This window comes from Palaemon carinicauda, chromosome 6 (assembly GCF_036898095.1).
Source record: "Palaemon carinicauda isolate YSFRI2023 chromosome 6, ASM3689809v2, whole genome shotgun sequence".
Lineage (NCBI taxonomy): Eukaryota > Metazoa > Arthropoda > Malacostraca > Decapoda > Palaemonidae > Palaemon > Palaemon carinicauda.
In genome coordinates, this window is record NC_090730.1 from 15,828,798 (window position 1) to 15,848,797 (window position 20,000).

Genomic DNA, 20,000 nt, shown 5'->3' on the forward strand with positions numbered 1-20,000 from the left:
CTCTTTAATACTTTTTTTTTTTTTACTTCAAACGATAGCAATAGAATTAGTAATAGTTTTTATGAAATATATTAACTACACAAGAGAGTAATAAATTCAACATGAAATATAAAGGGGAAATAATAGAATTCCCGAAAATCTTTCAATTATCTGAAAATATTCGTCTCTGTATGAGTTGTGCGTATATTTTTTTTCCAATATTTACAAATTTTCTAAACTTTTTGCTATATAAGAAGGACCTGCCAATAAAATGATCACGTCTGTACGACTACAGTACATCATGGCACCAAAAAAGATAAAGAAACAGAAAATATCTTCAGGAGAATCAAGAGAACGACTTCAACCCCACACAGATGCTGAGTCTGAAGCAGAGATGAGAATCTTGAGACATCGTCGTTCTTCACAGGAATTCCAGCTTGAGACAGACTCCATGAAGCAAAAGATAAGACATTGCATGGTTTTTATTCTCCTGGATCATATGACAAACGAAGGAAATCTGTCGTGTGAAGACGAAGGGAATCATCCTTTATCTACTTGTCGACGGTATTCGAAGAACGGCAGGAATTCCCGGTCATCTGAAGAGGCTTGTGACCGCCATCTTGTAGTAAACACCTCGAGGAAGTCTGACCGAGTCGAAGACGTTCTTGAAGACCCTTTTGGAATGCAGACAACGAATTATCTCCGGGGTCCACTTGACTTCGTTTCTTACGCTACTGAGACAAGTTCTTCAACTCTGAGTAGTAAAGGAGAAGCTTCACTCTCAGCTCTACTGCAGAAATACAACCTCGTGTACATGGAAGATGATGAATTGAAATTTTACATGAGACGAGCTAAAGAAATTGGAAGAGGGACATTTGGCCGAGCTTTTCTGGGAGACGTTAATGGAAGGAAGGTTGTTTTGAAGCAGATATATGACGATCGCAGCTTCTTCCAGGAAATGAGAGCCCTCTTGGTGGTCAAGGGTATGCAAGGACATCAGCAAATCGTAGCTGTCAATGCTTCTAACTTAGTGATCGTTTCGGAATTTGCTGGATTGGACCTCCACAAATGGATCATGTTCAGGAGATTCGGGAAGACAGAGAACATGCTCTTCGTCAACATGGTAGCCAGATCTCTCCTCGACTTTCACGCCCTAGGTTACACTCACAACGACATCAAGAGTAATAACGTTTGTATCGCAAGGACAAGGAAGACAATGGAGGTCACCCTTATCGACTACGGCGTTGCTTCGAAAGAAGGGGAGTTCCAAGGAGTGGAAGGTTCGAAGGTCTCTTTCATGGCGCCAGAGTTATTCAAAGGAGAGGGAGTATCACCTGCTTCTGATGTTTATTCTCTTGGATTTATGCTCAACGAACTGGTGATCTCCGGAAAACTTAGGAAGATACCCGATGAACTCAAGGTTTGGATCGAGGACTCTTTGAAGGAAGATAAGGATGCGAGACCTACGCTGGAAGAACTTGTGCAGCTGACCCACCCTGACAATTGATGTTCTCTGTCTGTAAAGATTTGTAATTTTAATTTTCATTCATGAAAGGCAATATGTTTTTATAGAAAGAATTGTATTTTGTTTGATAAGGGAAATTTTTTTGTGAAATAAAGCAAAAGCTGAATATATATATTTTTCTTAACCACTTTACAAAATTTAGGAAATTTGATTTTTTATTAATTTATATAAAATATTCAATTAGAAATAAATCTACTTATATATCATTAAGAAAATAATAAACAATATATATAAACTAAATATATAGGATTAATTAGAACAATATTCTTTGTAAATAATCACCACGATCATAATTTTAAAATCTTCCCCAGAATTAAAAGAAGGATAAGTATAAGGTGAAGAGATTTGGGAAAACAAAATGATATTTCGAAAATTAAAATGCCACTTTTTCTAAAGAGTAAAGTATTTAATCAGGTGGTCCTACCAGTATTAACTTTTGCCTTTGAAGCTTGGAGATTTACTAAAGTCTTAGAACATAAGTTACTTACTTAACAGAGAGCTATGGAGAGAATAATGATGAGGATAATAGTAAGAGGCACAAAAAGAGCAACCTTTATAATAGAGCAAACTAAAGTAGAGTATATTTTAACACATAAGAAAAAGAAATTGACATATGCAGGACATATAATGAGAAAAACAATAGATGGACATTAAGAATAACGGAATGGGTACCTAGAGATTGCTAAAGAAACAGGAGAAGGAAAAGAAGACGATGGGTTGATGAACTAAAGTAGTTTGCGGGTATAAACTTGCATAGAAAGACCACAAACAAACGTAAGTGGAAAGACATGTCTGAGCTCTTTGTTCTGCAGTGGACTAGTAATGTCTGATGATGATGAATATAATCTTGATGAAATCATCATCCATATAGTGTTGCCTGACATAACTAATGATCCTAAATGCCTAGCAAATTATTTTATTGATTATTTTGAGGAAAAAATAAATCAAATCTGCTCCAGTTTTCACAACATCGGCACAACAGAGCGAAGGAATACATCAGCAACAGGTGTAAATAAGCTAAGGGTATTCAAAGAGTTAAGTCAGAGTGATTAGATGAGAATAATAAAGAAAGTAAAAAAAACCTACTGCGGAAATGATCAATTTCCAATTAATGATATAAAAGATGCAGAAAATTTCGCCAGACTACAAGAGACCTACCGAAACATGGTAAATATGAGTCTAACACAGGCAGTTTTCCCTGATTGTGAAAAAGTTGCATGTATCAAGTCTGTGTATAAAGGAAAAGGTGATGCAGACAATTTAAGTTCATATAGGCCAATATCAAATCCGTCATATTTTTCGAAAATTATTGAAACTGCTGTACACGAACAAACCTGGAAACATCTGAAAAAATCTAATGCCATACCTGATGATCAATCTGCATACAGAGAAAATTACTCCACAGAAACAACAGTGTTAGCGATAAAAAATGACATAACAGAAATTATAACCAATGGCAAGTGTTGCATTCTTGTGATGCTTGATCTAAGTGCAGTATTTGATACTGTAGAACATACATATCTGATAGAAGACCTTAAAGCTGTGGGCATCGTAGAACGAGCATACGACTGGTTTGTGAGTTATCTTGAAAACCGCAAAGTTAAAGTAGTAATATCAAATGTTGAATATGAGACAAGAAAACTAAGCAAAGGGGTGCCTCAAGGCAGTTTACTAGGTCCTCTCCTGTTTGAAATTTACACGATTGAACTGGCAAATATACTTGAAACTCACAGAGTTAAGTTTAAAATATACGCTGATGATACACAATTCTATTTCCCAATAGAATCAGTTGATGAAGCTAAAAGAAAGATACATGAAATAATGAATGACATTAAGGCTTGGATGTTAACAAAAAAACTCAAGCTCAATGAAGATAAAAGTGAATGTATTCTTTTTGGAAATGAAAAAGATATAAAAAGAATCGAATGCTTCCAAAGAATTGAAATAGGTCAATCGATCATTGACCTAAAGAAATCTGTCAGGAATCTTGGAGTAATCATGGATGATAGACTGACAATGAATGAACATATAAATAATATGGTAAGAAATTGTAACTATCATATTAGAAACATAGCATTTATTAGTAAATACTTAGATGAAAAATCTATGGCCATACTCATTAATCACCACATATTTTCAAGAATTGATTACTGCAACTCACTGTTCTATGGCTTACCAAATTATCAGCTGAAGAAAATTCAGAGAGTATAAAACAGAGCCGCTAGATTAATAAAAGGACTACTCAATAGGGAAAGTGTTACCCCTGCACTAAGTAAGTTACACTGGCTACCGGTAAAAGCGAGAATTGAATACAAGCTACTCTTACTAACGTTCAAGATACTGAACCAAAATATCTAAAAGAATGCCTGAATAAACTAGAACTAGAAACAAATGTTAACACAAGAAGTGCGAGTGATAAACATAGGCTATCTGAACCAAGAACTAATAGTAAATTTGGTGAAAGGGCTTTTAGCTACTGTGCGCCTAGACATTATAATAAACTGACAACTGAAATGAAGGACCTTAAGGGAGCAATTGAATTTAAGAAGAAACTAAGGACATTACTTTTCACAAGATCATATGATTTGGAAGATGCTACAATCAAAGAATTGTATAAGTAATAATGAAAATGTTTCGTTAGATGATTAATATGGACCCGCCCGAGAAGTAGTTCACTCGACTTCAGTGGAGGGTTGGATTTAAACCCAAAACAAGTAAACAAGCAAGTAAATGCAGAACAAAGGCCTCACACATGTACTTCCACTCTCGTCTATATAATGGTCTTTCTATGCCAGTCTATCCCCACGAATATTCTTAGCTCGTCAATTCAGTCTTCTCTTCATTCCCCTGCTTCTTTTGCAATATTTATGAAAACCATTTTGTCATTCTCAGTGTCCATCTATTACCTATAATTCTCATTATATCATATGTCCTGCCCATGTCTATTCCTTTTTTTTATTACAGGTTGTTAGAATATCCTCTACTTTAGTTTGCTCTCGTATCCAAGTTGCTCTTTTTCGGATTCTCTTAGCTTTATTCCCATCACTATTCTTTCCATAGCTCATTGAGTTATAAGTAGCTTATGTTCTAAGGTTTTAGTAAGGCTCTAAGTTTCCGATGCATAAATTAATAATGGTAGGACCATCTCATTGAACTGTACCACATTCACCTACTGAGCAATTTGATTTGTTGATGAGCTTTATATGACAATTAATTCACGAGATATGACCATTATCGTGTTCTTTTTAATAACAGATTTGCGGAGTAATAGTCACGTGACCAAGAAGTATTTGACCTTCTGACTACTTCTAGGCCACATATTTAATTTTCGTATGCAAGTCTGTGCAATGGCAAGTGCCAACTCAAAGTACTTTTGGAGATATTATTATTATTATTATTATTATTATTATTATTATTATTATTATTATTATTATTATTATTATTATTATTATTATGTAAGCTACAGCCCTAGTCGGAAAAGCAAGGTGCTATGAGCCCAAGGTCTCCAACAGAGAAAAATAGCCAAGTGAGGAAAGGAAATAAGGAAATAGTTAAACGATATGAGAAATACTGTATAATTAAAATGAAATATTTCAAAAACAGTCACAACATCAAAACCGATATTTCATATAAAAACTATAAAAAGACTCATGTCAGCCTATTCAACAAAAAAAACATTTGCCACTAAAGTGTCTATCCATCTATCTATCTATATACCATTTATCCGTGAGGTGCTAAACTTGAGTACAAGTCTACTATAGGACCTGACCAGCCACAGGGTATCTAAGAAATTTCATATACGCGTTTTATGGAAACGAAGTGTTCAGATGTTAGAATCTTATGAGGAATCACTTCATACAATTGCAGACTGTCCAAAACTTGCTTTATTCCTTTCGAATGGAAGGAATGGTTCAGTCACAAAATTGGGGTTATTCTGGAAGAGGGTCGAAGCATTGCCTGGCTCTCAAATATGATAGATAAACTAACAAGCATACTTATATGCTGTATGTATATAAATATATATATATATATATATATATATGTATATATATATGTATATATATGTGTGTGTGTGTTTGTTTGTGCGTGCGTCTGTGTGTGATTTTGTATACTATATATATATATATATATATATATAAATGATTTAATATGCATATACTGTATATATATATATATATATATACATATACACATATATATATAAATATAAATATGTATATATATATATATATAAATTTATATATATATATATATATATATATCTATATATATATTAGTGTACGTGTCCCATTGAAAGAACTGCTAAATATTTAGAAAGATATGCGCTCACACCCCCACCTATCTCAACAGGGTATGACTACTCTCTCTCTCCCCCTTACAAGACGACGGGAAAAGCTATATGGAACCACAATACATATATATATATATATATATATATATGAATATATATATGTATATATATTAATGTAAATGTATACATACGCTTATATATATATATACATATATATATATATATATATATATATTCGTATATAAATTATATGCTTAACATAAAGAATAAAGAAATTATAGTAAAATTCACGGAAATTTTCCGTCTATATGAGAATATTCGTCTTTTTATGAGTTGTGTTTATATGTTTGTAAAATTGAGAGAGAGAGAGAGAGAGAGAGAGAGAGAGAGAGAGAGAAATGGGATTAAAGATTTTGAATAATTGGACCAAATTCAAACGAAGTTAAGTGTGCTGAAAAGAAAGAAAAAAGAGAAAATTAAATAGGTCTAATGGAACGAGAAATAGATATCACAGACGGACTATTGACTTCAATACTAAATTTACATAACCAAATATTTGATTTATTTTGTATTAGTGACTGAAAATAATATAATAAAAGACTCGATTTTTACCCAATATTTAAAAATTTTCTAAACTTTTTGCTATATAAGAAGGACCTGATGATAAAAAGATCACATCTGTAAAACTACAGCACATCATGGCTCCACAGAAGATAAAAAGACAGAAAATATCTTCAAGAGAATCAAGAGAACGACTTCAACCCCACACAGATGCTGAGTCTGAAGCAGAGATGAGAATCTTGAGACATCGACATTCTTCACAGGAATTCCAGCTTGAGACGGACTCCATGAAGCGGATGATAAGACATTGCATGGTTTTTATTCTCCTGGATCATATGATAAACGAAGGAAATCTGTCGTGTGAAGACGAAGGGAATCATCCTTTATCTACATGTCGACTGGATTCGAAGAACGGCAGGAATTCCCGGTCATCTAAAGAGGCTTGTGACCGCCATCTTGTAGTAAACACATCGAGGAAGTTTGACCAAGTCGAAGACGTTCTTGAAGACCCTTTTGGAATGCAGAGAACGAATTATCTCCGGAGTCCACTTGACTTCGTTTCTTACGCTACTGAGACAAGTTCTTCAACTATGAGGAGTAAAGGAGAAGCTTCACTCTCAGCTCTACTGCAGAAATACAACCTCGTGTACATGGAAGATGATGAATTGGAATTTTACATGAGACGCGCTAAAGAAATTGGCAGAGGGACATTTGGCCGAGCTTTTCTGGGAGACGTTAATGGAAGGAAGGTTATTTTGAAGCAGGTATGTGACGCTCGTAGCTTCTGCCAGGAAATGAGAGCCCTCTTGGTGGTCAAGGGTATGCAAGGACATCAGCAAATCGTAGCTGTCAATGCTTCTAACTTAGTGATCGTTTCGGAATTCGCTGGATTGGACCTCCACAAATGGATCATGTTCAGGAGATTCAGGAAGACAGAGAACATGCTCTTCGTCAACATGGTAGCCAGATCTCTCCTCGACTTTCACGTCCTAGGTTACACTCACAACGATATCAAGAGTAATAACGTTTGTATCGCAAGGACAAGGAAGACAATGGAGGTCACCCTTATTGACTACGGCCTTGCTACGAAAGAAGGGGAGTTCCAAGGAGTGGAAGATTCGAAGGTCTCTTTCGTGGCGCCAGAGATATTCAAAGGAGAAAAAGTATCAACTGCTTCTGATGTTTATTCTCTTGGATATATGCTCAACGAGCTGGTGATCTGCGGAAAACTTAGGAAGATACCCGATGAACTCAAGGTTTGGATCGAGGACTCTTTGAAGGGAGATAAGGATGCGAGACCTACGCTGGAAGAACTTGTGCAGCTGACCCACCCTGACAATTGATGTTCTCTGTCTGTAAAGATTTGTAATTTTAATTTATGAAAGGCAATATGTTTTTATAGAAAGAATTGTATCTTGTTTGATAAGGGAAAATATTTTGTGAAATAAAGCAAATGCTGAAAATGTGTTTTTCTCATCTTCACTTAACAAAATTTGGGAAATGAGATTTTCCAGTTTATTTAAAATTTTGAGGTGGAAGTATATTACTTATTTTTAGTTAAAAAAGAATAAGCGCAATAAGCAATTATATATAAATTAAATGTAAAGGATTAACAATAACATTAATATCAATTGGAAGTAAAGACCATGATCATATTTTTAAATTCTTCCACATAATACAGAGAAGGATAAGCATAAGATAGAGAGATTTTGGAAAACAAAATAAGTTCATGAAAAGTAAAATGCCACTTTTTCTCTAAAGAAAAGTATTCAATGAGATGGTCCTACCAGTATTAATTTATGCATCAGAAACTTAGAGCCATACTAAAACCTTAGAACATAAGCAAGTTATAACTGAAAGAGTCATGGAAAGAATAATGATGGGAATAAAAGTAAGACAGAAAAAGAGCAACTTTGAGGCGAGAGCAAACTTAAGTAAAGGATATTCTAACAACTTGTAAGAAAAAGAAATTGACATGGCCAGCACGTGTAATGAGAATAACAGTACAGTGGTAGGTTGGCTAGGGCACCAGCCGCCGTTGAGATACTACCACCAGAGAGATGTTGGGTTCTTAGACTGGCCAGACAGTACTAGATTGGATTCTTTTGTCTTGTTACAGCTCATTTTCCTTTTGCCTACACATTTACCGAATAGTCTGGCCTATTTACATATTTTCCTCTGTCCTCATACACCTGACAACACAATTCTTCCTTGCTCAAGGTGTTAACTACTGCCAAATGATATTGTTGGCAGTATATTGATGGTGAAAGTGCTTCCTGTAGGTTATGTGGTGAATCACGTAAGCATACACTACATCATTATATATTGGAATGTAGAAACTTATCAGAATTCAGAAATGACAGTTTTAACAATGTAAGAGATCAGGTATATTATTTTTTTAAATAATGATGTTTGTACCAAAATTGTCAAAAAGTGTCCTAACTTTTACTGGAACAAATAACGTAGGCATTGTTTGATTTGTTTGTATAATACTGTTTGATGATATTATGTATGTATATTTCACTATATTCGTTAGCGGGTTTATTAGCATGCTAATGCACCCCATTTGGTGTCATTTTATGTCAATAAATCCTTTGAATTTGACTTTGAAATTGAATTGTTCTGTGGCTACTTTCCTCTTGGTAAGGGTAGAAGAGACTCTTTAGCTATGGTAAGCAACTCTTCTAGGAGAAGGACACTCCAAAATCAAGCCACTGTTTTCTGGTGTTGGACAGTGTCATAGCCTCTGTACCATGGTCTTTTACTGTCATGGAGTAGAGTTCTCTTGCTTGAGGGTAAACTCAGGCACACTGTTCTATCTTATTTCTCTTCCTCTTGTTTTTTAAAGTTTTATAGTTTATATATGAAAGATTCATTTTAAATTTGTTACTGTTCTTAAGATATTTCTTTTGAATTATTAATTACTTTTCTTTTAGTTTTCTTATTTTCTTTCCTTAATGGACTATTTTCCCTGTTGAAGCCCTCGGGCTTATAGCATTCTGCTTTTCCAACTAGGGTTGTGGCTTAACAAGTAATAATAATAATAATAATAATAATAATAATAATAATAATAATAATAATAATAATAATAATAATAATAATAATAATGGGTCCCTAGAGATTGCAAAAGAAGCAGGGGGAGGAAGAGAAGACGATGGATTGAAAAATTAAGGAAGTTAGCCGGTGTGGACTGGCATAGAAAGACCATAAACAGACACAAGTGGAAGGACATGTCTGAGGCCTTTGTTCTGCAGTGGACTTGTAACGGATGATGATATAAATACATATATACATACAAAAAATGGGAGTCGTCAGGGCTACCCCTCATTTAATTAAGTAGGGCACGGAAGGAACCAGTCCCGCCCAGACTCGTTAGTTTTTTTGGTCGCTGCAACCTCACCATCCTTGTAAGCTAAGGATAGGGGATCTTGGGGAGCCTATAGATCTATCTGCTGAGTCATCAAGTGATGAAACAGACATGGTCCTAGCTTGGGTGGAGAGGGGGCTTGGGCGCTGATCATATATAATATGGTCAGTATGTAGGGCTTTGTCTTGCTTGATAGAGCAATATCACTGTCCCTTGCCTCTCTTAGTTATGAGCTGCCTTTAAACTTTAAACTCTGAAAAGAAGATGCTGTTAATGTTAAATCAGGATCTATTGTCTAAATTTCTAAGTAAAAATGTGACCGAGATCGATCAAACCGAATTGATTCGAAAAAAAATTTCCCTTATTTTTTATCATTAAACCGAATTAGTTCATTTGCGTTCATTACATTGTTCTGAAGGCGTCTCAACTGTACCACATTCACCTACTGAGCAATTTGATTGGTTGATGAGCTTTATATGTCAATTAATTCACGAGATATGACCATTATCGTGTTCTTTTTAAAAACAGATTTGCGGAGTAACGAAGTGTTCAGAGGTTAAAATCTTATGAGGAATCACTTAATACAATTGCAGACTGCCGAAAATTGCTTTATTCCTTTCAAATGGAAGGAATGGTTCAGTCACAAAATTGGGGTTATTTCGGAAGAGGGTCAGAGCATTACCTGGCTCTAAAATATGATATATAAACTAACAAGCATACATATATGCAGTATGTATATAATATATATATATATATATATATATATATATATATATATATATATGTATGTTTGTGTTAGCGTGTGTGTGAGTGTGCGCGATTGTGTATTCTTATATATATATATATATATACATAGATGATTGCATATGCATATATATATATATATATATACATATATATATACGTTTATATATAAATATAAATATATATAAATATATATATTTATATAAACAGTGTATATATATATATATATATATACAGTATATATATATATATATATTAGTGTACGTGTCCCGTTGCAAGAACGGCTAAATATTTAGAAAGATATTCGCTCACACACCCACCTATCTCAACAGGGTATGACTACTCTCTCTCCCCCTTACATGACGGACGGGGAGAGCTAGATGGAGCCACAAAACATATATATATATATATATATATTAATGCATATGTATACATACGCATATATATATATATATATATATGTATATATATTAATGTATATGTATACATAAGCATATATATATATATATATATATATTCGTATATAAATTATATGCTTAACATAATATATAAGGAAATTATAATAAAATTCACGGAAATTTTCCGTCTATATGAGAATATTCGTCTTCTTATGTGAGTTATGTTTATATGTTTGTAAAATTGAGAGAGAGAGAGAGAGAGAGAGAGAGAGAGAGAGAGAGAGAGAGAGAAATGGAATTAAAGCTTTTGAATAATTGGACCAAATTCAAATGAAGTTAAGTGTGCTGAAAAGAAAGAAAAAAAAGAGAAAATTAACTAGAACAAATGGAACGAAAAATAGATATCACAGACGGACTATTGACTTCAATATCTAAATTTACATAACCAAATATTTGATTTATTTTGTATTAGTGACTGAAAATAATATAATAAAAGACTCGATTTTTACCCAATATTTAAAAATTTTCTGAACTTTTTGCTATATAAGAAGGACCTGATAATAAAAAGTTCACATCTGTACAACTACAGCACATCATGGCTCCAAACAAGACAAAGAGACAGAAAATATCTTCAAGAGAATCAAGAGAACGACTTCAACCTCACACAGATGCTGAGTCTGAAGCAGAGATGAGAATCTTGAGACATCGTCGTTCTTCACAGGAATTCCAGCTTGAGACGGACTCCATGAAGCGGATGATAAGACATTGCATGGTTTTTATTCTCCTGGATCATATGACAAACGAAGGAAATCTGTCGTGTGAAGAAGAAGGGAATCATCCTTTATCTACATGTCGACGGGATTCGAAGAACGGCAGGAATTCCCGGTCATCTAAAGAGGCTTGTGACCGCCATCTTGTAGTAAACACATCGAGGAAGTCTGACCGAGTCGAAGACGTTCTTGAAGACCCTTTTGGAATGCAGAGAACGAAATATCTCCGGGGTCCACTTGACTTCGTTTCTTACTCTACTGAGACAAGTTCTTCAACTCTGAGGAGTAAAGGAGAAGCCTCACTCTCAGCTCTACTGCAGAAATACAACCTCGTGTACATGGAAGATGATGAATTGGAATTTTACATGAGACGTGCTAAAGAAATTGGCAGAGGGACATTTGGCCGAGCTTTTCTGGGAGACGTTAATGGAAGGAAGGTTGTTTTGAAGCAGATATATGACGCTCGTAGCTTCTTCCAGGAAATGAGAGCCCTCTTGGTGGTCAAGGGTATGCAAGGACATCAGCAAATCGTAGCTGTCAATGCTTCTAACTTGGTGATCGTTTCGGAATTCGCTGGATTGGACCTCCACAAATGGATCATGTTCAGGAGATTCAGGAAGACAGAGAACATGCTCTTCGTCAACATGGTAGCCAGATCTCTCCTCGACTTTCACGCCCTAGGTTACACTCACAACGACATCAAGAGTAATAACGTTTGTATTGCAAGGACAAGGAAGACAATGGAGGTCACCCTTATCGACTATGGTCTTGCTACGAAGGAAGGGGAGTTCCTAGGAGTGGAAGGTTCGAAGGTCTCTTTCATGGCGCCAGAGATATTCAAAGGAGAGGGAGTATCACCTGCTTCTGATGTTTATTCTCTTGGATTTATGCTCAACGAACTGGTGATCTGCGGAAGACTTAGGAAGATACCCGATGAACTCAAGGTTTGGATCAAGGACTCTTTGAAGGAAGATAAGGATGCGAGACCTACGCTGGAAGAACTTGTGCAGCTGACCCACCCTGACAATTGATGTTCTCTGTCTGTAAAGATTTGTAATTTTAATTTTCATTCATGAAAGGCAATATGTTTTTATAGAAAAAATTGTATTTTGTTTGATAAGGGAAAATATTTTGTGAAATAAAGCAAATGCTGAAAATGTTTTTCTCATCTTCACTTCACAAAATTTGGGAAATGAGATTCTCCAATTTATTTAAAATTTTGAAGTGGAAATATATTACTTATTTTTAGTTAAAAAAGAATAAGCGCAATAAGCAATGATATATAAATTAAATGTAAAGGATTAACAATAACATTAATATCAATTGGAAGTAAAGACCACGATCATATTTTTAAAATCTTCCACATAATACAGAGAAGGATAAGCATAATATAGAGAGATTTTGGAAAACAAAATAAGGTCATGAAAAGTAAAATGCCACTTTTTCTATAAAGAAAAGTATTCAATGAGATGATCCTACCAGTATTAATTTATGCATCGGAAACTTAGAGCCATACTAAAACCTTAGAACATAAGCTAGTTACAACTGAAAGAGTTATGGAAAGAATAATGATGGGACTAAAAGTAAGACAGGAAAAGAGCAAAATGGATGCGAGAGCAAACTTAAGTAGAGGATATTCTAACAACTTGTAAGAAAAAGAAATTGACATGCACAGCACGTGTAATGAGAATAACAGTATAGTGGTAGGTTGGCTAGGGCACCAGCCGCCGTTGAGGTACTACCACCAGAGAGATGTTGGGTTCTTAGACTGGCCAGACAGTACTAGATTGGATCCTTTTGTCTTGTTTCAGCTCATTTTCCTTTTGTCTACACATTTACCGAATAGTCTGGCCTATTCTTTATATATTTTCCTCTGTCCTCATACACCTGACAACACTGATATTACCAAACAATTCTTCCTTGCTCAAGGTGTTAACTCCTTCCTTATGATTGTTCAATGGTTACTTTCTGGTAAGGGTAGAAGACTCTTCAGCTATGGTAAGCAGCTCTTCTAGGAGGACACTCCAAAATCAAACCACTGTTTTCTGGTGTTGGACAGTGTCATAGCCTCTGTACCATGGTCTTTCAGTGTCTTGGAGTAGAATTCTCTTGCTTGAGGGTACACTCAGGCACACTGTTCTAACTTATTTCTCTTCCTCTTGTTTTTTAAAGTTTTATAGTTTATATATGAAAGATTCATTTTAAATTTGTTACTGTTCTTAAGATATTTCTTTTGAATTAGTAATTACTTTTATTGTAGTTTTCTTATTTCCTATCCTTAATGGACTATTTTCCCTGTTGAAGCCCTCGGGCTTATAGCATTCTGCTTTTCCAACTAGGGTTGTAGCTTAACAAGTAATAATAATAATAATAATAATAATAATAATAATAATAATAATAATAATAGTAATATTAATAATAATAATAATAATAATAATAATAATAATAATAATGGGTCCCTAGAGATTGCAAAAGAAGCAGGGGGAGGAAGAGAAGACGATGGATTGAAAAATTAAGGAAGTTAGCCGGTGTGGACTGGCATAGAAAGACCATAAACAGACACAAGTGGAAGGACATGTCTGAGGCCTTTGTTCTGCAGTGGACTAGTAACGAATGATGATATACTTATTTACATACATACATACATACATACAAAAAATGTGTGTGGTCAGGCCTACCCCTCATTTAATTATGTAGGGCACGGAAGGAACCACCATGTTTGACGTGGGAACGTCCCTGACTGGTGAACGCCAGACTGGTGTTCGAGTCCCGAACAGACTCGTTAGTTTCTTTGGTCGCTGCAACCTCACCATCCTTGTAAGCTAAGGATGGGGGATCTTGGGGAGCCTATAGATCTATCTGCTGAGTCATAAAAAGCCATGGTCCTAGCTTGGGTGGAGAGGCGGCTTGGGCGCTGATCATATATAATATGGTCAGTCTGTAGGGCATTGTCCTGCTTGATAGAGCAATGTCACTGTCCCTTTCCTCTGTCAGTTATGAGCTGCCTTTAAACTCTCAAACTCTGAAAAGAAGATGCTGTTAATATTAAATCAGGATCTACTGTCCAAATTTCTGAGTAAAAATGTGACCGAGATCGATCAAACTGAATTGATTCGAAAAAAATTCCCGTATTTTTTATCATTAAACCGAATTAGTTCATTTGCGTTGATTGCATTTTTCTAAATGCGTCCCAACTGTACCACATTCACCTACTGAGCAATTTGATTGGTTGATGAGCTTTATATGACAATTAATTCACGAGATATGACCATTATTGTGTTCTTTTCAATAACAGATTTGCGGAGTAATAGTCACGTGACCAAGAAGTATTTGACCTTCTGACTACTTCTAGGCCACATATTTTAATTTTTGTATGCAAGTCTGTGCAATAGCAAGTCCCAACTCAAAGCACTTTTGGAGATACTTATTATTATTATTATTATTATTATTATTATTGTTATTATTATTATTATTATTATCATTATTATTATTATTGTTGTTGTTGTTATTATTATTATTATTATTATTACTAGGTAAGCTACAACCATAGTTGGAAAAGCGAAGTGCTATGAGCTCAAGGTCTCCAACAGGGAAAAATAGCGAAGTGAGGAAAGTAAATAATGAAATCGATAAACGATATGAGAAATACTGTATAATTAAAATGAAATATTTCAAAAACAGTCACAACATCAACACCGATATTTCATATAAAAACTATAAAAAGACTCATGTCAGCCTATTCGACATAAAAACATTTACCACTAAAGTGTCTATCCATCTATCTATCTATATACCATTTATCCGTGAGGTGCTAAACTTGAGTACAAGTCTACTATAGGACCTGACCAGCCACAGGGTATCTAAGAAATTTCATATACGCGTTTTATGGAAACGAAGTGTTCAGAGGTTAAAACCTTATGAGGAATCCTTTCATACAATTGCACACTGCCCGTAACTTGCTTTATTCCTTTCGAATGGAAGGAATGGTTCAGTCACAAAATTCGGGTTATTCTGGAAGAGGGTCGAAGCATTGCCTGGCTCCCAAATATGATAGATAAACTAACAAGCATACTTATATGCTGTATGTATATAAATATATATATATATATATATATATATATATATATATATATATATATATATATATATATATGTATATATATGTGTGTGTATTTGTTTGTGCGTGCGTCTGTGTGTGATTTTGTATACTTTTATATATATATATATATATATATATAAATTATTTATTATGCATATACTGTATATATATATATATATAGATATATATATATATATATATATATATATATGTATATATATATATACATATATATATACATATATATAAATATAAATATGTATATATATATATATATATATAAATTTATATATATATATATATATATTAGTGTATGTGTCCCATTGAAAGAACTGCTAAATATTTAGAAAGATATGCGCTCACACCCCCACCTATCTCAACAGGGTATGACTACACTCTCTCTCCCCCTTACAAGACGACGGGAAGAGCTAGATGGAACCACAAAACATATATATATATATATATATATATATATATATATATATATATATATGAATATATATATATATATATATATATATATATATATGTATATATATTAATGTATATGTATACATACGCTTATGTATATATATATATATATATATATATATATATATATATATATATATTCGTATATAAAATATATGCTTAACATAATATATAAAGAAATTATAGTAAAATTCACTGAAATTTTCCGTATATATGAGAATATTCGTCTTTTTATGTGAGTTGTGTTTATATGTTTGTAAAATTGAGAGAGAGAGAGAGAGAGAGAGAGAGAGAGAGAGAGAGAGAGAGAGAGAGAGAGAGAGAGAGAGAGAGAGAGAGAGAGAAAGAGAAATGTGATTAAAGATTTTGAATAATTGGACCAGATTCAAACGAAGTTAAGTGTGCTGAAAAGAAAGAAAAAAGAGAAAATTAACTAGGTCTAATGGAACATAAAATAGATATCACAGACGGACTATTGACTTCAATATCTAAATTTACATAACCAAATATTTGATTTATTTTGTATTAGTGACTGAAAATAATATAATAAAAGACTCGATTTTTACCCAATATTTAAAAATTTTCTAAACTTTTTGCTATATAAGAAGGACGTGATAATAAAAAGATCACATCTGTAAAACTACAGCACATCATGGCTCCAAACAAGCCAAAGAGACAGAAAATATCTTCAAGAGAATCAAGAGAACGACTTCAACCACACACAGATGCTGAGTCTGAAGCAGAGATGAGAATCTTGAGACATCGTCGTTCTTCACAGGAATTCCAGCTTGAGACGGACTCCATGAAGCGGATGATAAGACATTGCATGGTTTTTATTCTCCTGGATCATATGATAAACGAAGGAAATCTGTCGTGTGAAGACGAAGGGAATCATCCTTTATCTACTTGTCGACGGGATTCGAAGAACGGCAGGAATTCCCAGTCATCTAAAGAGGCTTGTGACAGCCATCTTGTAGTAAACACATCGAGGAAGTCTGACCGAGTCGAAGACGTTCTTAAAGACCCTTTTGGAATGCAGAGAACGAATTATCTCCGGGGTCCACTTGACTTCGTTTCTTACGCTACTGAGACAAGTTCTTCAACTCTGAGGAGTAAAGGAGAAGCTTCACTCTCAGCTCTACTGCAGAAATACAACCTCGTGTACATGGAAGATGATGAATTGGAATTTTACATGAGACGAGCTAAAGAAATTGGCAGAGGGACATTTGGCCGAGCTTTTCTGGGAGACTTTAATGGAAGGAAGGTTGTTTTGAAGCAGATATATGACGATTGTAGCTTCTTCCAGGAAATGAGAGCCCTCTTGGTGGTCAAGGGTATGCAAGGACATCAGCAAATCGTAGCTGTCAATGCTTCTAACTTGGTGATCGTTTCGGAATTCGCTGGATTGGACCTCCACAAATGGATCATGTTCAGGAGATTCAGGAAGACAGAGAACATGCTCTTCGTCAACATGGTAGCCAGATCTCTCCTCGACTTTCACGCCCTAGGTTACACTCACAACGACATCAAGAGTAATAACATTTGTATCGTAAGGACAAGGAAGACAATGGAGGTCACCTTTATCGACTACGGCGTTGCTACGAAAGAAGGGGAGTTCCAAGGAGTGGAAGGTTCGAAGGTCTCTTTCATGGCGCCAGAGATATTCAAAGGCGAGGGAGAATCACCTGCTTCTGATGTTTATTCTCTTGGATTTATGCTCAACGAGCTGGTGATCTGCAGGAAACTTAGGAAGATACCCGATGAACTCAAGGTTTGGATCAAGGACTCTTTGAAGGAAGATAAGGATGCGAGACCTACGCTGGAAGAACTTGTGCAGTTGACCCACCCTTACAATTGATGTTCTCTGTCTGTAAAGATTTGTAATTTTAATTTTCATTCATGAAAGGCAATATGTTTTTATAGAAAGAATTGTATTTTGTTTGATGAGGGAAATTCTTTTGTGAAATAAAGCAAAATCTGAATATATATTTTTCTTATCTTCACTTTACAAAATTTAGGAAATATGATTTTTTATTAATTTATATAAAATCTTCAATTAGAAATAAATCTACTTATATATCATTAAGAAAATAATAAACAATATATATAATATAAATATATAGGATTAATTGGAACAATATCCTTTGTAAATTATCACCACGATCATAATTTTAAAATCTTCCCCAGAATTAAAAGAAGGATAAGTATAAGGTGAAGAGATTTGGGAAAACAAAATGAGATTTCGAAAATTAAAATGCCACTTTTTCTAAAAAGAAAAGTATTTAATCAGGTGGTCCTACCAGTATTAACTTATGCCTTTGAAGCTTGGAGATTTACTAAAGTGTTAGAGCATAACAACTTAGAGAGCTATGGAGAGAATAATGATGGGAATAATAGTAAGAGACACAAAAAGAGCAACCTGTATACTAGAGCAAACTAAAGTAGAGTATATTTTAACACATAAGAAAAAGAAATTGACATGAGCAGGACATATAATGAGGAAAACGATAGATATTAATTAAGAATAACGGAATGGGTCCCTAGAGATTGCGAAAGTAACAGAAGGAAGAGAAGAAGATGGGTTGATGAACTAAAATACATTGTGGGTATAAACTTGCATAGAAAGACCATAAACAAACGTAAGTGGAAAGACATGTCTGAGCTCTTTGTTCTGCAGTGAATTATAGTAATGTCTGATGATGATGAATATAATCTTGATGAAATCATCATCCATATATAGTCAAATGCAGAACAAAGGCCTCACACATGTACTTCCACTCTCGTCTATATAATGGTCTTTCTATGCCAGTCTATCCCCACGAATATTCTTAGCTCGTCAATTCAGTCTTCTCTTCATTCCCCTGCTTCTTTTGCAATATTTATGAAAACCATTTTGTTATTCTCAATGTCCATCTATTACCTATAATTCTCATTATATCATATGTCCTGCCCATGTCCATTTTTTTTTTTAATTACAGGTTGTTAGAATATCCTCTACTTTAGTTTGCTCTCGTATCCAAGTTGCTCTTTTTCTGTCTCTTAGTTTTATTCCCATCATTATTCTTTCCATAGCTCTTTGAGTTATAAGTAGCTTATGTTCTAAGGTTTTAGTATGGCTCTAAGTTTCCGATGCATAAATTAATACTGGTAGGACTATCTCATTGAATACTTTTCTTTATAGAAAAAGTGGCATTTTGCTTTTCATGACCTTATTATGTTTTCCAAAATCTCTCTATCTTATGCTTATCCTTCTCTGTATTATGTGGAAGAATTTAAAAATATGATCATGGTCTTTACTTCCAATTGATATTAATGTTATTGTTAATCCTTTACATTTAATTTATATATCAATGCTTATTAGGCTTATTCTTTCTTTAATTATAAATAAGTAATATATTTCCACTTCAAAATTTTAAATTAACTGGAAAATCTCATTTCCTAAATTTTGTGAAGTGATGAGGAAAACACATTTTCAGCATTTGCTTTATTTCACAAAATATTTTCCCTTATCAAACAAGATACAATTTTTTCTATAAAAACATATTGCCTTTCATGAATGAAAATTAAAATTACAAATCTTTACAGACAGAGAACATCAATTGTCAGGGTGGGTCAGCTGCACAAGTTCTTCCAGCGTAGGTCTCGCATCCTTATCTTCCTTCAAAGAGTCCTTGATCCAAACCTTGAGTTCATCGGGCATATTCTTGAGTCTTCCGCAGATCACCAGCTCGTTGAGCATAAATCCAAGAGAATAAACATCAGAAGCAGTTGATACTCCCTCTCCTTTGAATATCT

The 20,000-nt window shown here is 34.3% G+C and overlaps 4 protein-coding genes across 4 annotated transcripts; all 4 read left to right on the forward strand.

The window, feature by feature from the left end:
* The first annotated feature begins 233 nt into the window (after window positions 1–233).
* On the forward strand, window positions 234–1,610 carry LOC137641971 (probable serine/threonine-protein kinase DDB_G0284251). Its single transcript, XM_068374539.1, has one exon. The coding sequence runs from the start codon at window positions 251–253 to the stop codon at window positions 1,484–1,486; it is 1,236 nt and encodes a 411-aa protein (XP_068230640.1). The 5' UTR covers window positions 234–250; the 3' UTR covers window positions 1,487–1,610.
* A 4,883-nt stretch (window positions 1,611–6,493) lies between these two features.
* LOC137642878 (RAF proto-oncogene serine/threonine-protein kinase-like) lies at window positions 6,494–7,699 on the forward strand. Its single transcript, XM_068375746.1, has one exon. The coding sequence runs from the start codon at window positions 6,494–6,496 to the stop codon at window positions 7,697–7,699; it is 1,206 nt and encodes a 401-aa protein (XP_068231847.1).
* A 3,761-nt stretch (window positions 7,700–11,460) lies between these two features.
* LOC137642880 (probable serine/threonine-protein kinase DDB_G0281745) lies at window positions 11,461–12,666 on the forward strand. The gene has a single exon (XM_068375747.1). The coding sequence runs from the start codon at window positions 11,461–11,463 to the stop codon at window positions 12,664–12,666; it is 1,206 nt and encodes a 401-aa protein (XP_068231848.1).
* A 4,191-nt stretch (window positions 12,667–16,857) lies between these two features.
* LOC137642881 (RAF proto-oncogene serine/threonine-protein kinase-like) lies at window positions 16,858–18,063 on the forward strand. Its single transcript, XM_068375748.1, has one exon. It carries the CDS (start codon window positions 16,858–16,860, stop codon window positions 18,061–18,063), a length of 1,206 nt encoding a protein of 401 aa, XP_068231849.1.
* The last annotated feature ends 1,937 nt before the right edge of the window (window positions 18,064–20,000 follow it).